The sequence below is a fragment of the Falco peregrinus genome, chromosome 6 (genome assembly GCF_023634155.1).
Source record: "Falco peregrinus isolate bFalPer1 chromosome 6, bFalPer1.pri, whole genome shotgun sequence".
NCBI classification, from domain to species: Eukaryota; Metazoa; Chordata; class Aves; order Falconiformes; family Falconidae; genus Falco; species Falco peregrinus.
In genome coordinates this window covers 10919694-10947090 of record NC_073726.1, presented here as the reverse complement: position 1 = coordinate 10947090, position 27397 = coordinate 10919694, and the positions used below count along the sequence as shown (strand labels likewise).

Below are 27397 nucleotides of genomic sequence, written 5' to 3'. Positions count from 1 at the left end.
CTTTTATGTATGAAAGAGCTGCAACAGCTACTCTTTTTAGTTTTTATTTCTACCACACAAACATTGCATAAGAAATGGTAAATCAAATAGAGATTTAGCAAGCAAGGGATTCAATAAGCAGTATTGGGTCCTGAAGTAAGAAAGCTACAAATAACGGATATTTAGGTACGATGCTTTCACTTGTTGCTTATGCTGCACATGTGAACAATTTAGACGAAGGATGGAAAGATTCCTACAAAAGAGTATCTAAGTTACAATCCTCAGTCTTCCACAACTGAAAAAGTGCACTGAGAATAACCTTTCTAAACTTTGCTTTGAGAGTTACTTGTTGCCCGAGGGAAATGAAATTCCCTCTGAGGGTTGTAGTGGCTGTTCAAATGCCCTGTGCAAAGCTATAATGAATCTCTGTAAGAAAGCAAAATGTCAACAGTGAAAAACGTGAGCTAACAAAGCCCCTATTTTTTGAATTATTATGAACACTAGAAAAAATAAATTAAAAGAGTTGTACTTACAGGAACGTCAACATATTTTGCAGCTGCTTTCACCTTTAGAAAGTTAAAACAACACACAGTAAGTGCTTATTACTACAGATTATGCACAATTTCAGAATTATGCACAGAAAGGACAGAACCATCGTGAATCCAAACACTTACAGTGAATGAAACTAATGATGAGAAAAAAGTGCCTTCATCGTATCTTGACAATTTAGACAGCACACCTTCTAACACCGAAACAACCTGGAGGAAAAGCACAGAGGAAAATCTAAATGCACAGTATGAAAAGTAAATATTGGGAATAAGAATGTGAGTTTTTCTTCCTCATGCTTTATTGTTCAGCAGGGCAATGCAAACTGTAAATTTGATCACTTTCTTCATCTCACAAAGTGCTGAAATCAAGGACAACATTCTTTTTGCAGCTTCACCTATCAATTAAACGGATGGAAATCATTGAACCACTGCAGAAATAGAAACTCAAACCAAAAATTCTCCTGAGGCGGGCCTGCTACCCAGTGCCACTTTGCTGACTCTAGAACATGTATTTAAATATAGGTGTGTGTACCCAGCATGTATTTTGGGTAGAAAACACACATTATTTTCTAGGACCACAGTTTTGAAGATTACATTCAAAGATAATGCAGTACAATTATTACAGGTAGTGATCTCAATATTATATTTCTTTTATCTTTGCTACTGAATAGAAACCCAGCTCTGATTTCACCCAACAGCGTAACCGCGCTAGAGTTTTCAGTCAACAGCACATGCTGTTGAACTGCCTCTACATGGCCAAGAAGGGACAAGAAAATGTATGCCCCAAAACTCTGGTATGGCGTGGTTCCTCTCCCCCACACTTCCACCTGTGATTCTCTGAGTAGTGTGACTCCTCAGCAAGTGGCATCAAAAGATGTTTTCGTCAAAATTTATTTCTGACCAAAAAAACCCCTTATTAATTGCATTAATTATAGTGTACATGTTTAAGCTCCCCCAAATTAGCCTTAAAGCAAACAAATCTCCTCATGTCCCTCTATGATAATATGTTGCTCAAGTAATTAATGGCATATAACATAAAATATATCAGCCATTGCATTCGTGCACATTTATTTTACACATATGAATTGCTTTCCAGTTTATAAGATTGTTTTAAAAGTCATCCCTTGCTCCCAATACAGCCATTCCCACAACCACAAGTATCATTTTATGAGTGTGAGGACAGAACAAAATTCCATCTGGCATGCTGTTAATGGGCACTGTAACAGTGTCACAACAGTGTCACCTCCAGAGGAACTGAGATCATCACTTTACAATAAGCCCTGCTCTTAACAGTTCAAGGAGCAGGAGCGAGTGCAAACCTACATTTGTCATTTATCAATCTAACCTGTCATATTTACAGTGATTAATTAAGACACCAGTACGTAGGTGCCCATCAAGGAATAATACCACATCACGAGAGTGGCAGTTCTTCACCGCATGCACAGTATAATTACAGTCCCATCATTACACCAAATACTAGCTTTCTGCTTTGCTGTTGCACGCCTGTGAGATGATGTTCATACTTCAACTCATTTTATCTGACTGGCAAGGATTCTTTCTGCAGAAGGGTGTTCAATCTTATTGTGCAAAGATCCACTATGGAAAGGACTGATCTCACAAACAACATGGTGTCCACAGTGCCAACAAACAGCTCCAGGACAAGTGGGACACAAAAGAACAGACAGCGAAACATTGCAGTGTCAAGGATGTCCATTTAGACAAACGGCTTAGTTATGAAGCTGGAAACTTGTTTTCTGAGATCTGAGCATATGGACATGTGAAGGTCTAAAAGCGTTTCTGCATATACCTCACATTCTCTGAATTGGTTATCCTGAGACACAGCGTGCTTTGTTTCACTGTTTTGTGCTGTTCCTGTGATTTGTTAAATGCTTTAGCTTGGTAAGTCTTGCATATAAAATGCACGGTATAGTCTCTATCAAGTAAAGCCTCACTGAAGTGAAAGTACTCTTCATTTTCATAGATGATGTAGCGAAAAACAATGATTAAAATACTTATTCCACTGGAACACAAAGGAAATAATACAGAAGCAAAGGCTAAAAAATACTGAAAAAAAATATATAGGTGAAAAAAATGAACACACATGGATATCATGCACACAGATGTGCAGTTTTCCTCACCAAAACCAAGAGCGAAACATCAGCCTTCCTCTGTAACCTCAGAGGCTTTCTGCCTTGAAACAGGAGCAATCAGTATGTCGTTGACATTTCACATCTCAAATGAGGAGAGACTGCTTAAGCTTCTAATGAACAGCCAATGACACAGAATATTTGCTTCCTATTCTGAGATTTTAACCTCTGGTAACAGTATAGATGATAACTAATAGTGCAAACCCCTTTGTATTGACAGCAGCTGTCTCTAGAATTTCTTATACATATATCCAGGAGGAATATGACTGTTTTCTTCCTCTTTCTATAATCTCAGATATAAAAAAAAATAATTAAAAGGTTAAACTTTTAATAGCGTGAGTTGCTTTGATTAAATTGCCCCTTCTTCCTCTTCCTCTTCAATAACACTATAAACATAATTTCACAGGTTACTTCGGAGTGATGGCAGGCAGCACATAAAACTCAGACCTGTAGACATGAACCACTTGTAGTTATGTTTACATCAAAACTTCATTCAGACAAAAAATGTGTGGTTTCTACACATTTACCAGTAAGTGGACACATTTTGCTTAAACTTCAACAGTGATTCTACAAAGCCTTCCTCTTCAACTCCTGTGCATGCTGGTGGGTGTCAATCTGAAAGGAGATTCCCGTTCCCCCCAGCCCCTGCCAGAAAACTGTGACCAGTGAAAACCGAGGCATGATGAAAATATGACAGAGTCTTATTTTTTGTCACTAACTCACAAATTGTAAATGTATGGCTTATACCTCCTACTTGGAAAATCAGGTATTTCTGGGTAGTTTCCAATGCATAGATAACAAAACCTCTTAAAATTTTACTCTTTTCTGACTTTATTTGCTGTATCCTTCAAACTTAGGAAGTGATAGCTTTTCTTTTATATCAAGAACTTCAAAGACACTTACTGGAGTAGAGGTGCTACAGTAACACAAGGCATTGTTTACATTTTCTTCACTTATTCTCCAAGTCCCTATATCATGTCAAAATATATTTTCTTTTAAAATATAAAAACTCATGAGGTAAATTTCAAGAAATAACATCATATAAACTATTTTTAAATTAAATGGCTTGTGGAACAAAATCTCATTAAAGTGTCAGACTGACAGTCTGGATGTTGTCCATCTCTAAATAAAAAAATTAAATACTACTTAGTGATTGCAAGAAAGTTTTCATGTGAAAAATTAAACACCCCCCCCCCCCCATGCTGTTACTTAAGAAAATATTGACATAATCAAGTCCTACCGGTTCCACTAGCTGCTATCAGTTCTTATCTATAACAGAAATACAGAAGACAAACTTATCTGATCAGCAGGTTGCACAGAAATTGTTTACCTAATGGGTTATAAAATATAATTTTGTAAATTCAATATTATTTGCACGACTATAATCTAAAAACCATGGTGTTGTCCCCGCGCCCCAACTCTCTGTTTGTAGCAAAACTGTGTGATATTTAAAGACATTTCAGAAGTTCAAGAATTAGAGATATATTTTGTTTATTATAAATCTAAAACTAAAGCAGTTTACCTTTGAAACAAGAAGTGAAATAATTTCCTTAACAGTTTCTTCAATCAAGTCATCTATCTTTGAATGGTATTGTTGCTGTATTTCAAAAGATAAAGAAGAATTAGCATGTATACGAACACACACTTTTGTCATAAGTCATAAATGGCACAAAGCTGATAACCCCACCAGATCAGATTTACTTAAAATTATCATTTTGAACATCAGCAGAACAAACCCTTGAAAACGATCCACCCAATCAACACTTTCTTACATTCTGTGTTGAAAATTTTCCCATGTACACTGTTGAGTTAAGCAGCTAATGGGGTTATTATTTAGATGAATTGGGTTCTTATTCTTATTCAGGCGAAGGAATGTGAAGGATACTTTTTGTCTTCTCCTATATAATTAAGGTGGCCACGTATTTTTTTTCTAAAGGGTTGGTTTAGCTGGAGAAGCAAAAAGACTAGAATAAGATTTAATTAATACAGCATTTCATGTCTGACAACTCTCATTCATAAGTTATTTTAAATGTCCTCTAGAAATAAAATGAGCTCCAATTGTTCATCCTAAAAGAGCCTTTCTGTTAGCACAGTGAGCTGCAGTTTATACAAATCTTACAATATGCTCAAGCAAGGGCAAAATTAAAATTTCATCAACAAAGCAGAATAGATGGTAACAAATTAATAGGCCATAAAAGGCATAATAAACCAGACTTCATTCTCCATACCCTTTTTCTTTTGCTTCTTCATAAAAGAAGGTGGCTTTAAGTAAATGCTTTTAAAATAAATCTGAAAGACTTTTTAGATAATACTACAGAGCTCCCTCCTGAAATTAACAGGAACTAGGGATCCCATTCTGTCAAGGAGGCACATCAATTTAAACAGTAATTCTTCCTTTAGAAACATTTATCTGACAGCAAAGATTGTCCCCAATAGCCACTTCACAGAAAATGTGACTTGTAAAGACTAACCCTGTCTTCACAGTTCAAGGCTACTTGGAGCAGCTAACAGCTTAATGCTCGGAGTAAAAGTACTGAGGTCAGTATAAACATTAGCCTAACTTAGCAGCTGCAAGCTGAATAGTTTTCAGAGTTCTAAGTTTTTAAAGGCAATTTTTCATCTGTCTCCAAGTTGCCATACAAACTATAACATTAAATTTGATTTGCTTAATATATTTAGGAATGATTTTCTAAACAGCACACTTACTGAACCTGCATTTAAACTAAGAGAGAATAAGACTCTGAGATGTGTTTGCCCACACATATGTATCCGCCACAGGGTACCAACATCAAGCGTGTTAATTTTTGGTTTGAATTTCTTTTAAAGTTTAAGAACGCTTGGAAAACGTGAATACACATCTGAGATGAACAGCAGCAAACATCCTGGAACAGTGAAAGAGCGTATCAGAAATACATCAAAGAACTTTCCACAATTTCAGATATATGTTATTCTAACTGCATTAATGTCTTGAACAATATAACATTCTCTTGATCTGCTAAGGGCTTAAATCACCCCAAACTGCCTGTGACATCTGTTGCTTACACAGTCTTCAGAAGGCAATGGTTTCTTGCTCTCTGAAAACATTATTATTCTCCCCCAGATGCATGTCAAAACTATACATATTTCTGTGATCCATGGAAAATCACAGTTGTCCCTCCCATAAAGTGTCTGCAACTTAACTTCCGCAGCACATTAAATTAATGGATCTATGCATATTCTAAGATCAGTTCCTATATTTTTGCTTTTTTTTTTTCTTGGTTTTTTTTTCCTCGCCACAAGGTAAGTATAATTTTGTAGGAACGGAATATAATGAGTAAGTTCACCGTGTGACCAAGAAGAACAAGAAGTAAATAAAATTATTCACAAATCACAACAAGCTTCCAAAATTATGACATTTAGAAATAATTTTTGATCTTTTTTAACTTGAATTATTTTCAAGATTTATTTTGCAAACCATGAGATCATAAGTTTTTTGACTCACTCCTCCCTAACGCCAGCTTCCACCAGAACAGCCACCCCTGACAAAACAAAACTTCATATCCTCGTGAAAGATTATTTGACTCCAGAAGACAGGCTTTAAGAAGAAGGCAAATACTGTATAATTAATGATAAAATCATACGAGCTGACAAGGCTGTATGCACGATCCTGAATCCACCACCTGTAGGACTTCAGCTTTTCCTACTTCTGCCAAACTTCCTTGGTGACAGCAAACAAATCCTCACCCCTTTTCCAAACACATTTATGGATAGTTGTGCCTTTACATTCCTCTGCTGGCTGATGTGACCACAGTCCACATGGAGTCTGAATCTAGACAAGTCAGCTCCACCACTAAGTTATTTGGATACACATTATGGAGACTTTCAGCATCACCCCAAATCCCCTGAAGGGGGTAATGGAGAACGTGGCTCTGCCTTTCCAGCTGCCCCAGAGCAACTCCTAGGAAAATATGAAATACAGCTGCAGCTGTAGGAGGTCACGGAAGAAAACTATGCTTAGTGGCAAAGTGGGTGATAGAATGTAACCGAACAGGACTGTCTTTTCCGGACAATCTGGCTGGTCTTCCAATTGTGGCTCTCTGCTCCTACCAGGATATGGAAAGAGACAAAGTATTTTAGTGCCTTTTGACACTTGGGGAACAGAGGAGTTCGTTCCTAAATCCTGAGGTGATGAGCTGAAAACTGTGACTTGCTCAGTTCTACAATATATTAAATTTTCTTTCTATTCTACCCCCCCGTGACCCAGCATTGGAGGTGGCTTTTTTAATTACTTAGGTATTTTGGTTTTGTTTAAAAGATTTTCAAGCTAGCTTTCCTTTGTTTGTTTTAAGGTTGGATGGCTGTGAAAATAAATTGCATATGATCATCTGAACGGAAACTGCTACTGCTGACATATTACAATATTACATGCATATTAAATTGCCCCTGCAATTTTACTATTAAATTGGCTATAATCCCCTAGTACTTATGCAGTTAAATGAATCTCCTCTTTGAATTGTATCAATCAAAATATCTTCAGAAACAACGTTCATCGAATTAAAGCCCACTTTTCCCTAAATTTTCCTAGATGTACATGGCACTGGCTGTGGCACATTCCACTGAAATGGCATGTCACTCATTTTTCCCCAAATTGAAAAGTATATCTCTCCTCTTTTATAAGCATGATTGGGTACTGGGAAACTGGAATTCTGAAACAACTAAAACAGCTTCTGTACATGTTTCACTAAGAAGTACTCAACAGTATGAACCAATGGCATTTACTCTGTTCATGCTACCCAGTTACACAAAACAAATAAGCTGTGACTCAGATCTAAGGTCCTGCTTGGATCTAAAGATTTGTCAACCTAAGTGGCCCCAGAAATATTTTCTATTTGATTCTTGCCTCCAGCAATATTTCCTGTGTGATCCTTACCTATTGTACTCAAAAAGGTGAATGTTGCAAAAATATTGCAGCATGTAGATCATAAAGTAATAGGTCAACACAAATAAAAAAGGCCAAAAAATCTCTGGATTGAATGTTGTGTGACAGAAAAGGTTTCCCTTACTGCTGCTATTCTTTTGACTTGGGATCCACGGACTGTAAAGGAGTAGCACTTGTTCAGGAAGGAAGGAAGTGGGATACTGCTCACTGTACAACTACCTAAGATTACATACACGGAAACTAAGAAGCTGGGCAGGCAACTGTTTAGAGAAATAGCAGCAACTGGTATGTTACTTAGCTGTCTTGCTGCATTCTTCCCCTGTACTCCATGAATTGCCATGCTGGTTGTCCATGGAGCAGGCTGCAGGCACCAACAGTATGAGATAAGGTGATTCTCCCCTGCCCCTGCTTCTCAAATCCTCCTAAGGCAACTGCCAACCAGTGCAGAAGGCATCCAGCCAGCTAAGCTCTCCTTAAACACAATATAGTGCTTGTGTCTGTAGCCAAATTATGCTGTGCTTCTCTTGGGCTTTGAGATGATATCCAGAAGGCAAAGTAGGGGAGCCCTCCTCAGCGGCAGACTTGGTAACTCTTTATGAGAGCAGACTTAACTGGAAGACATTTTGGAGAATGGTGAACAATGCATGAAGTAACGTGGGAAAACCTGCAGATTCAATCAGGTTTAAACTCTAAACTCAAGGTGCTATTATTGGTAACCATGACCAGAATGCCCTAATTACATGATAAATAAGAATTCCCTCCTATCTGACAACACAGGATGAAAACTTCCACATCTGTCCTTGACCAAGGTATGCAGCTGCTCATAGCTCTGTATAAGGAATGAAAAGAGCATGCTGTATTCATGGAGAAATTTGAGTCTAACCATCTCGTTAAATACCACTTTCCATCACTTGCAAAGTAAGTCCTAGAAATTGTCAGATGGATATTCAGTGTTGAGTTTTAGGTGAAGAAACAGGACTATTAACAAACGCTAACTGAGGTCTTATGGAATGCTTTTCCTGACTGGCAGAAAAGACTATGTTTGAAACTGAAATGAAGATGGAGGATGAATGGAAAAGGTTTCAAGACCAAGTGGCTAAGTAGGAGTAACTGGAAATGCCAGAGCTGCTATAGAGCAGCCAGAGATGCAACTGTTTATGTTATGAGATGATTTCCTGCCTTCTTTGACAGATGGGCAGGTTCCAGAACTATCTCACCCAACAAATGCTGAAGCATTTCAAACAACCATATCAGCTAGAAACAACTGAAAAGCCCAGTTTTCTTAAGGTTCCAAACCCCCCTTGGGAACAGAAGAAACTGAGACAAGAATTCAAAGTTTATGAGAAAGAAGGAAGTTTCCATATTATCTGATAATTTCTGATATGTGATTTTTTTGAGATTCCTTCAGGTTTATTAGATGAATTGAGATGAAGATTCATTTGGGGACTTTGAAAGAAGTATGTATTTAATCACAGGTATGCTAAATTATCAAACTCTTGCACTGAAAAGAAGCATTGGAATAATCTGGGGTCATGGTCAGACCTAGTAGGGAACAAGGACTGTATTTCTGTTTTGATGTTGTGAAGAGTGTATGATGGGCCTTGAAAATCTAGAAAATGGGAAGATTTCAGAACAGAATCTGGTGAGGGTCTGCAGTCCACAAGGTTAGCTGCAAATGCTGCACTTTGGCTCTGAGGGACTGGCTGACAGTGCAGAAGGCATCATCCAGAGCAGGAGAGAGGAATGGTGCAACTGTGGAGATGAGGCTAAACAATCTGCAGGTCTCTGTGGAGGTACTGGTATTCCCTGTCCCCAGAGAAGGGTACACGTGTCTGTTTGCAGGTTACTGCTTGGACACTAAGTAGAAGATGAAATGGCAGCATCAGCCTCAGGCAGCATTGGAAGTTGTAGTTTACTTTTGATGAGCCTGAAACAAATTGTTTGTTGCTCTTTTGCCTCATTGCGAAGTGTAAGAGTCCAATACTTAGTGACCGGGTAAGACAGGATACTGGGTTTGAAAAACAGAAGAGTGAAGAATTCATTGGAAACCACCTTAGAGGATGAATAAGGAAAGAAGAACTGAGAAGCTGATGATCACTGTGTAGCAAGGTCAGGCTATAAAAGAATTCTGAGGGCTATGCTAACAACATGAAAAGAAACATTCCCATTTAAAATAAAAAGTAGCTGTTAATAATAAAAGAAAAAATATAAGTTAAAAAACAATGAAAAGACACTTACCCATTGACTAGCAAACTGGTTCATGTCACGGAAAACCAAAAGGAAAAATAAAGATGACAGGGTAGAACAGGAAAATGATGAATGTCTCATCGAATTGGGGGGTGGGAAAAAAAGACAACAATTACATTGAATATGCTAACTTAAAAAAGATGAGTCAATAAAATGAAAGCACAGTAAGAAACGGAAAAATCAACAGAAACAATATGACCAAATAATGTAAACATGAAATTGCCCAAAGCAGACATATTTTGTTGCCAAATTCTGTCAAATGGTTTCACTCTCTCCAAAACCAAATCCAACAAAGTTACACTGCTAACGCGTTAGCACAGCAAGACCAGTTTTAATTTTACACTGGTAGTCTCACCCATCTATGTAGTATGCCCTTTTCACTTCACAGATTATTCCTGCTGAGAATGACAACATGGGAAGGACAGTGGTCAGTGAAGTCTACATATCCTTCAAAAGCACATCAGTGCTCCACTGTGGAGTATCTACAGTCCTGACAAAATGGTCCCTGTCTTGGAGACCAAATAAAAAAATCCCATTAAATTACCTGGTTCTTTCTTTCCTCTATTTTCAGCATGTACATAGACATGAATGCTGGGTATATGAGCCATTTGAAACCTAACCTTACTCATTTAAAACATGGCTGCAAAGGACAATGTTTTGTCTCTATTTTACTATCACAAGAGTCCTGAAGTGGGCTATTTCTCTTCTGCAACCTAGGAAAAATTCCAAGAGGGGCTGCGAGTCAAGAAATCCTCTGAATGTTCAACAGACTCACAGGTCACAGCAAATAAATTACAGAAGCACTCTGTGTCTTCTCTGATGGAAGATGAGGGATTGTGCCTTGCATGATGCTTCTGAGGAGCAGTCTACATACCCCTGTACAAACACTATGTGACACATTTCAGCTAGTTTGAAATTAATCTACTGTCTGCAGTGTGAGATGATTCAGATTAACCGATCATAGGAATTAAACATACAGCATTTCACTTACCTCTTGCCCCCCATCCAGTATGCAGAGTTTAGCTGTCTGTTTTTTGGCATCAACTAAGACATTAAACATTGTGCACAGAGATGAAGGGATACGCAAGTCTGTTGATTTGTTTGTCTTTTGCAGCTTGAGTTCAAATGCAATTCTTGTTCTGTTTATTAAAACACAATTCATAATATGAATTTCTCTGATAATTCTGAACAACCAGTGTAAAAATGTATAAACCTTATTAAACATGTTGGCTTAACAATGTACATGCATGCGAGAACATCTTACAAATACAATTCTTTAAGTGCAGAATATCCGCTCATTCCATAAACAATTGCACTGGTGGTAATCTCAAGGTTCTGCACTGCTCCAGCTAATTCAGTTGAATAATAAAAGCATTATTCTCTTGCCTAGTAGCTAACAATATGCTTCCTTGTATGATGACTAAGAACAATTTAAAACAATGAAAATACCTCATAATTTTCAGCTCTTCTATGTTAAAATACAGTTCATCACATCAAATAATTGTTTCTAGAAATATAAATAAAAAAATCCTCTTCTGGATTTAACAGAAAAGAGAATTTTATTAAAGACAAGGAGTCTATCATTAAGCAAGTATTAATATTTACATTAAAAAGTAAGATGTATCAGGAGATACATAATACAAAACCCCTAATTTTTTTCTCACACCAGTGTAAATAAGGAGCAATGTCACTGAAATAAATTATAATAGTTCAGAAGACGTAAATATAAAAGTAATTTTTTATTTTCACCCTTATTTTTAAATATGGATAACAGAAGCTGACACAATATTTTAAGAAGATGGGAACAGAAGCATCCTATTGGAAAGTCTTATAGATCATATTAGTATCAGAATAACAGTTATAATAGAACAGTTCCATCATTCTTTTCCAAGTTTCTATTGTCTAATACAATCCGTTCTATGGATACAATTTACTTGTTTTGTTACCTGACACATGGTATCTTTGACCACACTAAACATACCTAGTGTATTCATGCCAGTATATTATGTATTCACTCTAAAATATTAATACATTTTATGTGTTGACACTAGGATGATTCTGTAATATTAATTAAACCTTCATTTATTGCCACCAGCATCTTATTCGCTGCAAAAGAAAGCAGCAAAGATGTCAGGATTGGTATCACAGACCAAAACCCGATCCATAAGGAATTCTTTTTTAATGACTCTGTGTTAATAATTCTGTTCTCAGCTTCTGGTTGTGATCCTGGCAATGAGCCATTTTTAGCCTATTTCGTTTATGCCATTAAAATCCACACAGCCAAATCTGTATGGTGCAAATTTTTTAGATAATGACAACACATGGCATTAGATTTATTGCCTAGGAGAAATGCAAGTATTTGTATTGACACAATTGCCTTTCCCACATTAATCTGTAATAATCTTTTAAAAAGACATAAGATGAATTTGAAAAGATTAATTTTTCAATAAATTATTTTAACTAGTACTAATTATATACATCTTTGTATTTTAGTCCTGTTGATAAAAGTCCTAGTGTAAAGAATTTTTCATTTTTTTCAGGCTCAAGATCAATATAATCAATATATTACTGCATCTCAGTGCTACTCCTTTTACATTTTTTTCAGATTGAGATTATGCTGATAGTCTTCCAGTCCTTTGAGATGTCACCATTTTTCTAAGTTTGTTAAGATATTTGTAGTTGACCGAGCTCCTCTGCCAAATTCTTTAGAACAGATACATGATTTCAATTCTAGTAAATATTCTCCTATCTTCCTTTGTTACAGAACTTAAAACTTTTATTCCATTCACTGTATCATCAGCCTTCCAAAATCAAATAGAATTGTTTGTGAAATGCTTCTACTTTTTTACCATGATTTCATCACTGTAGCTCTAGCAACAGGTTCATATACTAAGCCTGAGGTTCTCATTGTTCCTACTTAACAGAAAATAATAAAATACCGTGTCATCAGATTTAACCTTATTGGATGTTAAAGATTCTCTGTTTCTTTAGCCTTCCTTATCAATTTTGTATATTTTATGATTGACACTATTAAATTGCCTACAACCTTTATTTTTTCCCCATTCTTCTATATATTTTTTATATATAGATAAAAATCTATATATAGGATTTTTATGTGTCCAGACTAAGCTTTCTCTGTATGTGGGATCATGGCTTCTGAACCACCTCATAGGAGATCCCTGCCATTTTCTAGTATACAGATACTTCTTCTAAACTCAATGATATGTACTGAAAGCTATGGCAGAGACCTTCTTAGATCACCTATACTTAATTTAAACTATAATTATAAGATACAGCTCAAGAAAAGAACAGCAGCATTGTTTTCTACAATTTCCAGAAGCTTGGCAATATAAAATCTAGTTTCAGTTAGATGACTTACAGATAGCCTTTTCTTGTTTATCATGTAAATGCAGAAATGCTGTATACTCTTTAGTTTGTAATATATTTCTTAGAGACAGTACTCTGATGACAAGTAGTGTTATTAACTGAACGTAAGGAATAATATAGTAGTGAAGGGAAATGTATAAAAAGGAAAAGGATTTCTTCTAGCAGAATTCTGAGATTTGTTAATATTTGCCACAGATATGGCATAGAAAAGAGATTTGGTTTATTCACTTCCAATGGTCTATTCACAACATGTGTAGAAATTCTGCTTGGTGTTTACTAGATGTTTCCAAATTGCTGACTGCCAGATGCTGGGAAATACACACCAGTCATGATCTCCTTACAATTGCCCTGAATTCTATGACAGGATTCTGGTACAGAAGTACCTCTGCGAACCAGTATGGCTGTTCCTATATTAATTTTCAAATCTCTCCCAATTTTTAATTGATCATTTCAACTGTACCTTTTAACGCAGGCTTCTATCATGTCAGTGGCCATGAGTTTAAGTCTCTGTTCTAAATGGTGGGCAAATTCTGGTTCTGGCCAGTGAAGATCAAAAACAAACATCTGCAGAGCATCCAGTTTCCAGAAAAGATCTTCTGATGTAGCTGAGCCATTGCTATAAGAAACAAAAGAAAACAAAGTCCCCAAGAAGCAGAAGATAAATGTATGGATGTCTATCCCAGTTGCCACAGAATTATTTAAGGTTTTGTTATCATACCATCTTCCTCGTTCACTTCACTGTATCTCATTGCACAGTTGCTCTTAGTCCAAGAATGTGAAAATGGTCATGGGAAATTTAAAATAATTCTCATTAGGGTGAAAAAAGTAAAGTTTTCTCATCTGTTTGCTGAGAAATATGACAGGCTACAGAGGTAGATGGGATGTTGGGGAACATGGAAAATGAAGTAGCTAAAATTTCAGATCAAGACAGGAAAAATAAAGGCTACAGGAATTAGTAATCAGTAAGGATCTTTTCAAAACAGTGATGACTTTTCACCTATGTTTTCTAGCCTTCATAACTCTGGTAGATAAGCCTACCAAAGAAATTAAGATGCTAGTAGAAATACTGTAAAAGAAACACCCAGACAAATAGTCCCTTTATAAATGCTCCTTAATTCTGAGGGAGTAACATCAGATCCCAGTGGAAAAAAGAAATAGAAACTATTTAAATAAATTTGTGCACGAAAAAAACCAGGGGATTAATATGGCTCTATGTCATCTCAGATTGTACACATAATTTTAATGTAATTCCTCCACTCTGAACCAATTTCTAAATTTAAAGATGTTTGCTTGTGATGATACAACAATTTAAGGCTAATCCTAGCAGTAACTACAGTTACACTTCCACTGTCATCGCAGATTAATTACATTTTCATGATGCGTTGTATTGCAATGCCTGGGTTATTGGTTAAGGACAGTTATACTAGGCAGCATGGCATTCCAGGATGTTAGTGACACAATCAACCAGAACAGCCTGGCAGTCCCAATTCAGATAGAATTAGTCTTCTGCCTCATGACAAAAGAACATAATTATCAAAGTGTTAAGTGACCCCAGCTCTCATGGAAGGAGTCAGTGAGTGCTGAGCATGCTCAGGACAGAGCAGGGTCAGATTAAAAAAGAAGCAAAAAAGATAGAAAGGACCTCCAATATCTGACCACCTAATGCAGCTCTTGGACAGCAGCACCACCACTGGTTCACGCCAGCTTAGCCGAAGCAGCGGGTGGTGAAGTGAAGCAAAGCACAGCTCATGTTCAGGGCTCTGAAGCGGCAGCATGGATGCAGCAGGAGCACTGCTTCGTTCTCACAGCATCCCACCACCTTCCAGACCCACCCAACTGCCCAACTGCCCCCTGCCCCGCTGCCTTAATGCTACCATGACTTCAGAGCCATCGCTATCTTCTGCAGTGCTGCCTCGGAGATGAAATGGGCTGCTGAGCCAGGCAAAGGAGGCAGCCAGCAAGGGCTCGGCAGTGGGTGACAAGCTGGGAGCATGGTCACCTGCCTAAGGAAAAGGCTGGCTCCAAGCGACCGACCCTGACATTGGCTTTGGTTTTAAATAGCACAAGTCTTGATATCTTCACTGTGCATAGCAGGATATTCCACAGCTTTACACAGGCTTTTTTTGATATCATGCGTATTTCCCCCACTTATTTTTAACGGTAACTGTTAATTTTGCATTGTATTGTGCTCCTGAAAGAAAACAACAGAAATGGGAAAAAGGCCCATGGGACTTCCTAAGGTTACAACTTGCACAGGGATGTTACCTGCTAAGGTTGGACCTGACTAGGGAGCTCTTCCATACACTGCTAAGTTTAATTAAGAAATAGAAATAACAAACCATAACAATTTCTCAGGAAGTTTAAAATCCTGTTAGACTGTTTCTTAAGTTATATGATAAGCAAGTATTGAAGATTTCATTACATATGCTGTGTACACCGGCAGTGAGTGAAGTTGTAGATGCTATGTTATACTCATTATTTGATCCAAAAAAGACTAAGTCCATTTTTGAGATGACTCCGGTAAAAGAAGACAAATTATGTAGGGACAGAAATAGGGACAATCTCAGTATATGTATTACAGTTGATAACACATATTTTGTAGAAGACAAACTATACTTTCTCAAGAAACAGAACTACCATTTTTCATCCTAAGATCATACAATTTAACAATTTTTTATTCTTCCATAGTTTTTTCTTTTTCACCTAATGGAATTCCAAATGAAATTCTTTAGGATTCAGGAGGACTAATGTGCTCTCAATAACATCAATGTATTCTTATGCACGTTCACTCCCTGGTAGCCACTTAATTTGGTTTCATTAGACTACCAAATAAAGTTCCACAATTATAATAAATGTAATAATAGACACAGGTTCATGAAACGCTAATTTGTTCCGTGAGAAACACTAATTCATTCATTCTCTTTTCATATCATTTTGAGCTCCCATTCTTCAATTTTTTTATTCAGCATTGTCCAATGGCATTTGAATTGGACTAACATTATACTAATAAGATGGGGAAGGAAAATAAAGTGTTACAACAGAAACTATTTGTTCCTAGTTCACACATCCGGATACAAATGTCTGATTTGTTTGTTAAATGCTGCAGAAAACTGATTTCAATCACCTTCTTACTGCTACTTGTAGCACATACTGGTTTTATTTGCCTTTTAGGATTTCTCTGGCCCTTATTCAGTAAAAGCATTAGAAATAGTATTAATCATCAGTACATACCTCAATACCATTTACTGGCAAATCCTATGGATTTGCTTTTGCTACTAGGAGCTGATTCTGTCACTGCAGGGTTTAATACTCCATAAAGTGTAACATGAAGAACCAAACTCAGTTTTTACCACCTCCTGGCAACAGGAGGAATTCCTGCAATTGAATCAAACCACCAAAGCATTTGAATCTACATCCATAATTCCAGAACCATTTTTTTTGGTGGGGAGACAGGACACATTCTTGGCTATCAAAAAGCTTTCATTTGCACATATAAAGCTACCTCATTCTAATCAATGGAATAATATTGCTCTACCAGGAAACTGATCTGGTACTTTCTTTAAAAACTATATTCAATGCAGTTGTCTATATTTTTAAAATAAAGCACAAACATCACTTTTTTGCTCGTCAAAATTTAAGCTTTCAGCCCTAGTTCTTTGTGCAAAAGGTATTATCTAGTTGTCTACTCTTTTTAATGAGGACACAGCAGTAAGAGAAGGTTTCCAGTGATTAAAAGAGGCAAATATTAAGCACATCCTATTTTTTTTTTTAATGTCAATTTAACTTTGTATTTAGTCACATTTTGACTAGCAGACTGGACCAGGTATCTCCAGAGGTCCATTTTAACCTAAATTATCTTATGTCTTTATGTCTTGCATCATACTGAACACAGCAAATGTCTAAGACATAATGCTTCCCCAAGACCCTGCAGAATATTAAACTTAAGAACTGGATATAGCCTCCTAAGCAATTCACTTATTCACCAGCAGCTGAGAGGCAGCTTCCCACTAGGATCGCCAGCTACCTAAACAGAATCAATTAGTCAAACAGTCCACTAAAACACATTGGCTGCAAGATAAGCACACACATGACTCCAGAGTAGATGTAAAATATATAATTTCTTGCCTAGATGTGAAACTCCATAGGGTGGCTTGGGATATGAAAATATAGGAGAAATATTAAGTATCTAAGGATGTTTCTCAATCAATCACAAGATTCAAAAGCAGTTGGCTTCCATTCTTGTAGAATTTACCAAGTGCAATGATGGCAATATTAGAAATTATTGCAATTATCTTTTTTTTTTAAGGTTAATACTGACTTACTACACACTAGTGTTTTGTGAGGACTGTTTACAAAGCGGGGCACCTGATCTATGTCCTTTGTGAGCCCCCATCTTGTGAACTCTAGCTCTGCTTTCTTTATGTTGCCTCAAGATGTATATTCAAGGCTCAGAAAGTCAACTGAGAATTTCTTCAACAGAAAAGGATTTTCAATAATTACACACTCAATGGCGCCTAGCCCCATCTCTCTCTTAGCCCCATCTCTCTCTTTTCCACTAGCAGATGAGGGGAAAGGACGGAGCAGAATTCTGACAAGTAACAGCTAGTATATGGTCCTTCAAAGACACTGGGGATGGAGTTACCTCACGGTTACCTTACTTAGTTCAAGAGTGAGGCAACCTGAGGATCAAGCAACAAAAACATGTTTCTTGAGTCTTCTTTCTTCTTGCGTGTTGGCATTTTTGGAAGAAAATAAATTTGGCCCACAATATACATTCATCTTGCAGAACGCTCAATAGGAACCAGCTAGATTCAAACCTTCTTATTCCACAGAAAGCAGGTCAGATAAATTTCATTATTTCATCAGTCCTATGGCTATACTTTTAAATATCCATCCTTAAAAACACAAAGCATGGCCTCCTACCACTTTACTGCAGGCAAGCACTATGACAGGAATGTATGTGGCACTACAGATGCAACCCCCGAAACAGTGCTGAAACGTGGCCTCCTGGCTTATTCGGCATGCACAAACATACAGAGGGGTCCAGCACAAGAGCTCAGGCACATTCAGACCAGATCCCTTCACATCGTAATCAGAGCACTGTGACTGCTCCAGCTGATCCCTCTTGCCACTCATTATAGCTGAGCTATAGCAGGAAGAACATACTCGACACATTTCTTTTGATGTTGCCTGTTCTGGTTGGAAGACAGGACAGGACCATTCTCCGGCAAGCATGTATCGTATTGCATGTTCCCCCAGCCTTCAGTTTTGCTGACTCTGATGTTCTAGACTGGTACCAGATAACAACAGACAACCTGTATCTACAATATTTTTGGTCAGTGAATCTCTGTCATTTCTGCACTGAAAATAATAATGTATAAATTAAATCATAATCAATTAAAATCACCCATAAAATTAACTTAAAAACCAGGTCCAGAAGAGGTAGAGAAATCACATTTAAAATATGAAATGGAACAAAACCGCAGTTTAAAGTGGTACATTTGAATTAATGAATAAGGAAGAAACCCCCTCATTCTGGCTGATTAGAAGCTTTTACAGAATATTCAAACTTTTTTGCTCTTCAGGGATGCCATCTTCAACCAAATGGAACAGTAATCCACAGTGCTCTGCATGTCTAGCCAAGGTGTCCTCTGAGTTGCCCTCTCCTGAGACCAATCAAGAAAAACAGACTACTAATAACACTTTCCCCTCTTCATATCTCCCTTTCCAATGCCCAATAATAAAAGGTTAAGCCAAAACAACTGAAAATGTAGTAATGATCTTCCTAAGTGCTGTTATAAGCAGCATATATGTACTGCTCCAAAATATGTGATCAAGGAAATAAAAAAAGCAGCAGTTAATTAAAAAATATAAACAATCTTCTCTAGTAATGTTCACATGGATCACAGCAACTTTTAAGTCAAAGAGGGGAAAATCTATTTTCATCAACAAAGCACACAAAGAAATGCCTACCTACGAATATATTTTCACCTCTTTTCAGCAAAAGTTCTTAGCTAGGCACATAACAGCTCTGTTGAATATGAATGGACTTAAACATGAACGTAACAGCATGAACATAAACATCAGCAAAGTTTGAAGCACATGGAATCTCTTCCTATTATAGGCAAAATAGACACAGGACTTGTCATTCTTGCTAAACATTTAACTATAACTCGGTTGGCACACAGACTACTTTTTCTCATCCTTTTTGCCTGTAGACTCTTCCTCGTGTAATTCAAATTGATAACGATTAATTGGGCAAAATCATCACTTTCAAAGAGAAAGAAGTCCAGTGCAACTTAGTGACATACGTAGTCATCTACTTGCCAAAGCATCAGCTGTGTGGCCAGGAGGAGGGAGGACACTGGACTGGGAGAGAAAGACCTGAGGGAGTCAGTGGAAAGAAAGAGCCACCTGTGATGACTGACAAGGGAGGACCTGCGCTCCTGAGCAGAAGCTCCTTAGGTGCTTCTGCTGAGTCTATGTACAGTACAATATGCCATTCTACTCCATTTAAGGTGGATGTTCATAACACCAAAAGGGAAAACCGACAGGAAACGCTCGGTTTTGCTTAACAAGTATTGGAGCCTAGGTATCTGGTTATTACCCATTGGTGAATTTAACTAGAAAGAGGAAGCTTTGTTCTTCCTGAAGGGGATGGGATGGGAGAAGTGAGGGAAATGAAACTCTTTTCCTTTCTTTCATATAATGGTGAAAGTAAACCACTTCCTTTGCCAGGTGCTGAAACACCGTAACCAGCAGGAAAGAGGAAACTCATTAGCTTGGAAGGAGGAATAACTGGCTTGCAGAGCCTTCACTTTTATTTTTTGATCCAAACATGGCCATTCTGAGAAGTTACTTGGCTCTTCAGTAGGGTGTAGGTAGGCTGATTCTCAAAATACTACCTGAATTCCACAGTATTAGGTGACAATACTACTTGCAATCTTGAATGTTAAATTATACACAATTCATAAAACACAACTTCAAAGCTCTATGTTTAGGGAAAAAGAACACAAAGAGGCGCCTACAATGGAGCCAGCGCCTTGGCAGACCTCTTCTCAAATGCTGTGCTGGATGGCTGAAAGGGGGTGATGACCTTACAAAGGCCACAGTGCAGTGGGGACACCGCTTTTCCCCACTTCTCTTGAGAAGCAGCAGAGCGACAGCTACTGCTGGGAAGTGCTTACAGCATGTGTCAACCTCAGTGTTCACTGAATGCTCTGAAAACCTCCCTGATTAGTTTAGGATGCTGTGCATACTTTGCTATACACACCATGAACCTTAATACCAGAAGATGTGTAAGGCAATGAGCCGATGGTTGAATTTCATTATACTCGCACATTATTGCTACACCAAAACCTTCATTTACGAAATATCTACCACTATAATCCTCCAACCAAAATCTGTATATATTATATATTAATTCTAATTTCAATACTCAAACCACATGAATTTTAATATGTACAACTTATTTTTACTGGATGGGGCTGCTAGAATACAGACTGTAAGAAGACCACATCTAAGCTTGTAACAACTATTAACTCTGAAAGCTATTCTTTAAAAAAAGTAATCCCTGAAAGCATGGGAATAATAGAAAGGAATCTGGGGTAGCAGAAGACCAATTAGTTTGTATTCAAAGCTGAAACGACTTGCATAAACACACCAGAAGAAACCTAGCATTATCCTAGTAAACACGAAAGTACCAAAGCCAAGGATTAAGAAGGATTTTGTCAATTTTTAGGGGAATTAGCAGCAGAGTTACAATCATAATACTCAACAGAGAAGTGCCAGAAGTCTGGCAGAGCACCGAGTATCAACTCCCTTTTTTACAAGGATTCGCATGGAAAAGACAAGGTGTAATGGGTACAAGTTACTCCTGGGGAGATTCCAATTGGACACAGGAGGAAATTTTTTCACAGTAAGAACAACCAGCCATTGGAATAATCTTCCCAGGGAACTGGTGAATTCCCCAACATTGGACACTTTCAAGATTCAGCTGGACAGGGTGCTGGGCCATCCTGTCTAGACCGTGTTTTTGCCAAGAAAGGTCAGACCAGATGATCCTTGAGGTCTGTTCCAACCTGGTATTCTATGATTCTATGAACTCTTGCAGTAAATGGACCTCAGTATTTCTTAGGAGTTTTAACTCTGTCATAAAGCTTGAGAAGACAACACTTGGCTTAAAATTGCATCTTAAATGTGTGGGTTTTTGAAGTCTTTCACATTCATCCTTTCCTAATACAACTAAAGTAAGCTCTCTTAGAGCCTTTCTCTAATGTATATGAATGTGCTGTCACACAGAAGCCTGGCCTGTAACTATGGGTATATTCCCACATGTCAGGCCATGTCTACTCTATTTTTTTAATTTTTATTTTAAGATAAAAGCACTGAAGTGTTGGGAAAAACCAAAAAGAAATACATATGTTTTCAAACAGACAAAGAAATGGATGTACTTCTATTCTGGGTACTTATTAACCTTTTACTGTTTTTGTGTAACATGGATATTTAATCTAATGACAATATTTGCAATCAATGATTTTCAGAACCAATATACAATGAGTTCAAACCCATGCAAAAATATGATGGGCTGCCTCACTTTAAAAAAACCATGATCTAAAACTAATTATCTAAAAGTTCCCCACTCCTTATTAATTCAGAAGAGTCATTAGGTTTTTTAGGGTATTAAATACCATTTGTATCATAACAGACCTTTGCCAAGTTGATTTTGTAAGTTACCAGGTTTAAGACTGCCACATTTTAAAGCGCAACTCATTAAAAGTCCATGCTTGGCTCGCTCCCAAGAAACAGTAATTTCCAACTAAGAGATCATAAACACCATGCAATCCAAATACAGCTGCACAGAACACTAGCAAGGCCATGCAGAGCTGACATACAGTCAGAAGGTTATTGAAGAATACACACGTGGAGTCATACAAAGAAGTCATCCAGGTTGGTGTAGTAAAGCTAGGTATTTGTGGAAGATTAAGAGTCAAACTTGGAACTTTTGGAAGAGCTACATTAGGAAGACTGTTGGTGATGCTCCTGTGAAGAAATAAACAATGTAGGAATACAATAAAAAATAGAATATTTAGAGGACAACGGGGGAGAACACCTGATCAGACAGAAAGGCAGGTGCTTTGTTCAGATCTTGTAGAAAGCACTTACTTGACAGGTTGCCATGACTCTTGTTCAAGACCTCTGTGAATGGACTGGGCAATTGATGATTCCATGAGATCGATGTAGCGGATGACCATGGGAACAAAAATTTCTTGCAAGTGCTTGTGAAACTTTCCATTGCACAAAAATGCTTTAAAAACAAACAAAACACAAATAAAAAATGTCAGGTCTCTCCCTACTTTATATTGCTATAGGAAAATGTATCCTTTAGAATGTTTTAGCACACAAAAGCATTATAACAACAAGATCTGCCCTGTATAGGATATACAGTTCACAAAAGATAACCACCACCATAATCCTATTTTTTCCCATCCTGACATGTGCACAGACCTCATCAAGAGCCCCATGAATGAAAATACCTCCCAGCCACTCTGCGTTCACGTGAAACAGCCTCAGCAGCCAAGCTTGCCTTTCCTCTGCCCCCTTAACTGTCCTGCAAAATTTTCAAGGAAGCTAACTCTATACTCCCCTTCTGGAAGTTTGCTAATTTTTCTGTCGTGATTACCTCCAATTTTACAGCAATTTTAGTTTAACAATTATTTAAAGGAAATCCGGAAAACTCGTTGCCTAAAGAGCTTAGGAAAACTGACAACATGTCACACAGCTAGAGGTGTTCTGTTGCTTTTCAAAATAATGGAGTTGACTGGTGAGCATGCTACAAGCATGAAGCATATTATGCAAGAAAAGTAGAGTAGCTATAAGCAGTAGAAAATTACCTGCTTCACAGATGGGATTTACTGCATGAAAAACTGTATACACAATGCAAACTGAAGATGCTTAAAATGTGAAAATTAGTTTGTTACTGTACTCTCTGTGTCCTCTTAGCAAATCCTGACTCAGCACACTAATGCCCTGTCTCACCAAGTTTTGAATGTGCTCTGTTCACCCATTAATCCAGTGCTACTATTACTACCTATAAGAATATTCCCATGTATACTTGGAAATCATACAGGGAAGCCAAGCCACAGAAAGAGATTTTCCTAATTTTGGTAGCCCTCTTTTTCTCCCACCCATATTCTATTGTTTTCAGTTCTCTTGTGGGTTTCTCCTCCCACCTATTCCTGCATCCAGGCTCCTCATTTGATTTGAATGGGTACCACAACTGCATTTTGAGAAGGCTTCCTCCTCTTTCTCAGAAGAAAAGTCTGGATCATGGGGCTCAAAACCCTGGAAACCATCTCACAAAATTACAGTCCCTCTTGTTCCACTACTGATACAACTCCATATAAAACATATAAAAATAATTTCTGTAACTTCCAGAAACTCCTTTGCCTTCCATTCCTGAATGATGTCCACTACAAACTGAACCTGAGAGATGGAGGCTATGGGGAAAATGTGTCATCCAGATTCAGTTCCCTGTTGCTGCTTGTATTGCAAGGAAGTGCTTTTGTTGCTGAATGTCTGCACTCTAACACTTTTTTTTTGTTCTTTCTTTTTTGTTCTTTCTTGAATACAGTGATCTGAAAGCAAGAACTATTTTCTTGAAAATGTCCTTGTACAGCAATAGAAAATTATGTACCAGTCACTTTTACCTAAGGAGGCAATACCAATGTGATCAGCGCTCTCTGGTTTTATTCACCTGCCTCTTTCTTGCTAAGAATTTTGAAACTTTAAGCTAATTCCAACCACATTACACACAGGGGTAGAGATATCAGGTAGGTGAAGTTTCATAAAAACAGGCAGCTAGGCAGCATGCAGACATTACTAGGGTTTCCACTGAGAAAAAGGCAGCGAGCAGCACAGGCTCATCTCTTATTAAACACTTGAGAATCCACCCTTGGGAGCACCTGTGAGTCCATTACAAACATGCTCCATTATTTACACTGCTCCTAGAATTATCTGTTAACTAGCTAGTTCTGGCATAATTATTTGTATATCAGTCACTCAAAACGGTGCTTTTTTTTCTGTATTTATATATCTTAAAACTGCAGCATCTGTGATCAGCAAGAATAATAGCAACTGAGAAGGATCTGGATATTACACAAAGGTTTCACAGTAAACAGCTGATGAAGTTTGCCTTTGAGAAACAAAAGGTGGCTGGTATCAAGGTACCTATTAGGCTGATTTTTCAAGGCAACTTTGAGCTTAAAAATAATGAGAATACTGTGTCAATTAAGTCAATATTGCTGTTTTATGGTAAATCAGTACAGGGATGGCATCAGTCAGGCACTCAGTTACTTGAAGGCATGACTCTAGTTTACTGTTTTCTGAGCACACCGCTGAAATGCTCTGCTACAAGCCCTGCTCTGGGAATTACACTAATAGAGCCTCATGGGCAGGATGGCAACAGTTGTTATTCCAAAGTCAGAATGAAATTTAAAGAAGACACAGGCAATAAAAGGTGTTCAACTTAAAAAGCTGAACATCCTGACACCAGTCCTTGCAGGGAAGTGAAACTTTCCAAAATGATGCCAAGAGTCTTAGTATGGCTGCACCTCCACAGAGCTCCCTCTATACGTGGGCACACACACGAGGGTGCTGTCTCAGATCAGCAGCTCAGTGAGCATTCTGTTTTTTCAGGGCTGAGGACATGGCAGCGCTGCTTTACCCATCTGGAGATCTCCATCAAGGATTGCTGCAGGCCAGGGAAAGAACTCAGAGCACAGGGGTAAGTGATATAGCTGAGCATTATCAGCAGATCATGGCACTCTACCCTCTGATTAGAACTGATCTTGCCAAAAGGTACCACCTGAGCGTCAAAGCAGATGGGAAACACTTCAAATCTGTCTTCAAAGACTACATAGCTTAATTCTCCATTGTCTTGTCAGTACAGACATCCTACACCCTCTTCATATGAGCCATCTCATATTCACATAAACAACAACAAAATGAAAGCCTATGCCAGGGCAAGCTACTGCATAGGTAGTATTTATGGAAAATGGATTACAGGAATAGAAACAGATCCCCAGATGAAAAATTCTTGAAATACTGAGTTGAAGATGAAAGTTATTCAGTTTTTATGTATTGGGTAGCTGAAATATATGACAAGAAAAGACCAGAGATGAAAAGTATAGCCTCATAATGCAACACTGGAATAAGGCTTCTCCTCTAATAGTGGAAAAGAATCTACTGTGCCTGTGTACAACATAAGCTGAGGGGGTTGTTTTGCTTTTACTTATACAGGTACAGCTTAGGAGTTATCTTGGAGTCAGCATGTTATGCTGTCCTCAAGAGCTTCTGCAGAATCAAAGGAAAGGAAGAACAACACAGGTTAACATGAGTCTCTTTTCCACTGATAAAATCAGCACTTTGGCAGACAGTCTATAATTATCCTGTTCTCCATAGGATTCTTGGGAAGGCACCACTTGGATTTTCTGGCATATTTTTAAATACAAAATAAACCCAATAAATTTCAAAGAGGAAATTTCCTTGGGGCTCCATATCCTATTTGTAGCAGTTGAAAATCACCCAATAACCTGTAAAAAGAAAGTTTATATTTTGATTCATTTCCTGTTTATATTACATTCTGCCTCCACAGAGCATTTATTAATCAGTTACTTAAATTGTGGTGAAAACTGCAAGTGTCTCATCTTTTATACAAACAGTGTATTTTTACATACAAGACATACTTTAAAAGAGAATTTTAGAGTGTACTATGTGGAAGCAAGCTGAAAATTTATTTAATCGTTACAAGACAGAGTGACACAAACAGCTTATTGCACAATTTTCTTGTGCCTAAAAATCCTACTCAGTCAAAAAGGTTATCGGATGTTCTGGTAAGCAGTAATGCAGCTTGAGTTAGCTCTCAGTATCAGTAACTGAAACACGTAGCTCTTACCTGAAGGTAGGTTATGATTTCAAAGCAGCTCCTAATAGGACTGAGGAAAAATCGTAAGTCTCTGGTCTATGAAAAGATTTCCACTACAATTAACAAGTAGTGTAAGGTTTGATAAGAGGTATCGATGTGGGTTTTAATAATAAAATATATTATAATAAAATATAAACCCAAATTGTTTTGTATCTACACCATTGTAGTTTAAGATAGGGGCTATGACGTTATACATAATTTTTAGTACAAAAGTGGTACACAGGCTGTAACAAAGCAGGAAGATGATGCTGTCTTGGTGGTGTTTGCCACTCAAATACTAGCAACAGCAATGGTGGAAAAAACATATCAGAGAATTCCTACTTGAAATCAATAGTTATGATAATGGCAATGGCTTTCAAGAGGCTAACACTCAGCATGCTGGTTTTCCTAAATCAGCTTCATCAGACTGTCTACAAGTGTATCATGGTTGAGTTAGAGCAGGTACACAAACATTCCACAAGTAATACTTGATGGAAAACAAAGATTATGAGTCACCTTTATGAAACTCCTAGTTTTGACTGATTCAAGCCAATGCAATAATGCAATTATTCTGAGTGACAGCACAATACATGGTGTCAGTAAGTGACACTTGGAAATAAAACTTGGCAAGGAAAGGAGCAGAATATCAAATATATGATCAAAACCCCTCTGAAATAAGCCAAATATATAGACACTTCAGTTGGGATATGCCACTAAAAGGTATCTTTGACACCATCTTAAATGAAGAATTAATACGTATCTGTCTTGAGGCACTAAACCCCTGATAAATATGAATAATTAACGAACTGCAGAACGTAAATTGCCCTCTAGAGCAGGCCCCTTCATAACATAATTTATAGGCTTGGTGAAAAAAATGTAACATCGTCATTACAGAAAATAAAGACACAATCCTGGGACAACCATGTTCTTCTTCCCTCTACAAATATCCAATTCTGGAAAAAATAATCTCTCTAACATAGAGTGGTATTTGGCACTGTTATCACTGTACAATCTGCAAAGCTTTACACATTCAGCCACAATTGTGTATGAACAATAGACACTTCAGGGATCATTAAAATATATACTGTAAAAGCGGGTACAATATTTTATTCAAACCTTTAAATTTTAAAAATCACTACAAATTTATTTGCAATCTGTTACTCATCTCCACAGTAACTGTCTTTTTTTAAATCACTTTTTGTTATTT

At 37.5% G+C, this 27397-nt stretch overlaps 1 protein-coding gene across 2 annotated transcripts in view; it reads right to left on the bottom strand.

Moving 5' to 3' along the window:
• Window positions 1-27397, bottom strand: part of CADPS2 (calcium dependent secretion activator 2) — a 323550-nt gene that overhangs the window by 32557 nt on the left and 263596 nt on the right. Inside the window, exons 19-26 of one of the 2 annotated variants that reach the window (XM_055808537.1) lie at window positions 22392-22533; window positions 22149-22268; window positions 13687-13842; window positions 10831-10978; window positions 9831-9845; window positions 4197-4271; window positions 654-737; window positions 513-545 (exon numbers count right to left, since the gene is read on the bottom strand). In XM_055808537.1, the coding sequence (XP_055664512.1) occupies window positions 513-545; window positions 654-737; window positions 4197-4271; window positions 9831-9845; window positions 10831-10978; window positions 13687-13842; window positions 22149-22268; window positions 22392-22533 (773 nt within the window). The remainder of the gene's footprint in view (window positions 1-512; window positions 546-653; window positions 738-4196; window positions 4272-9830; window positions 9846-10830; window positions 10979-13686; window positions 13843-22148; window positions 22269-22391; window positions 22534-27397) is intronic. The other variant, XM_055808536.1, reaches the window with a different exon arrangement.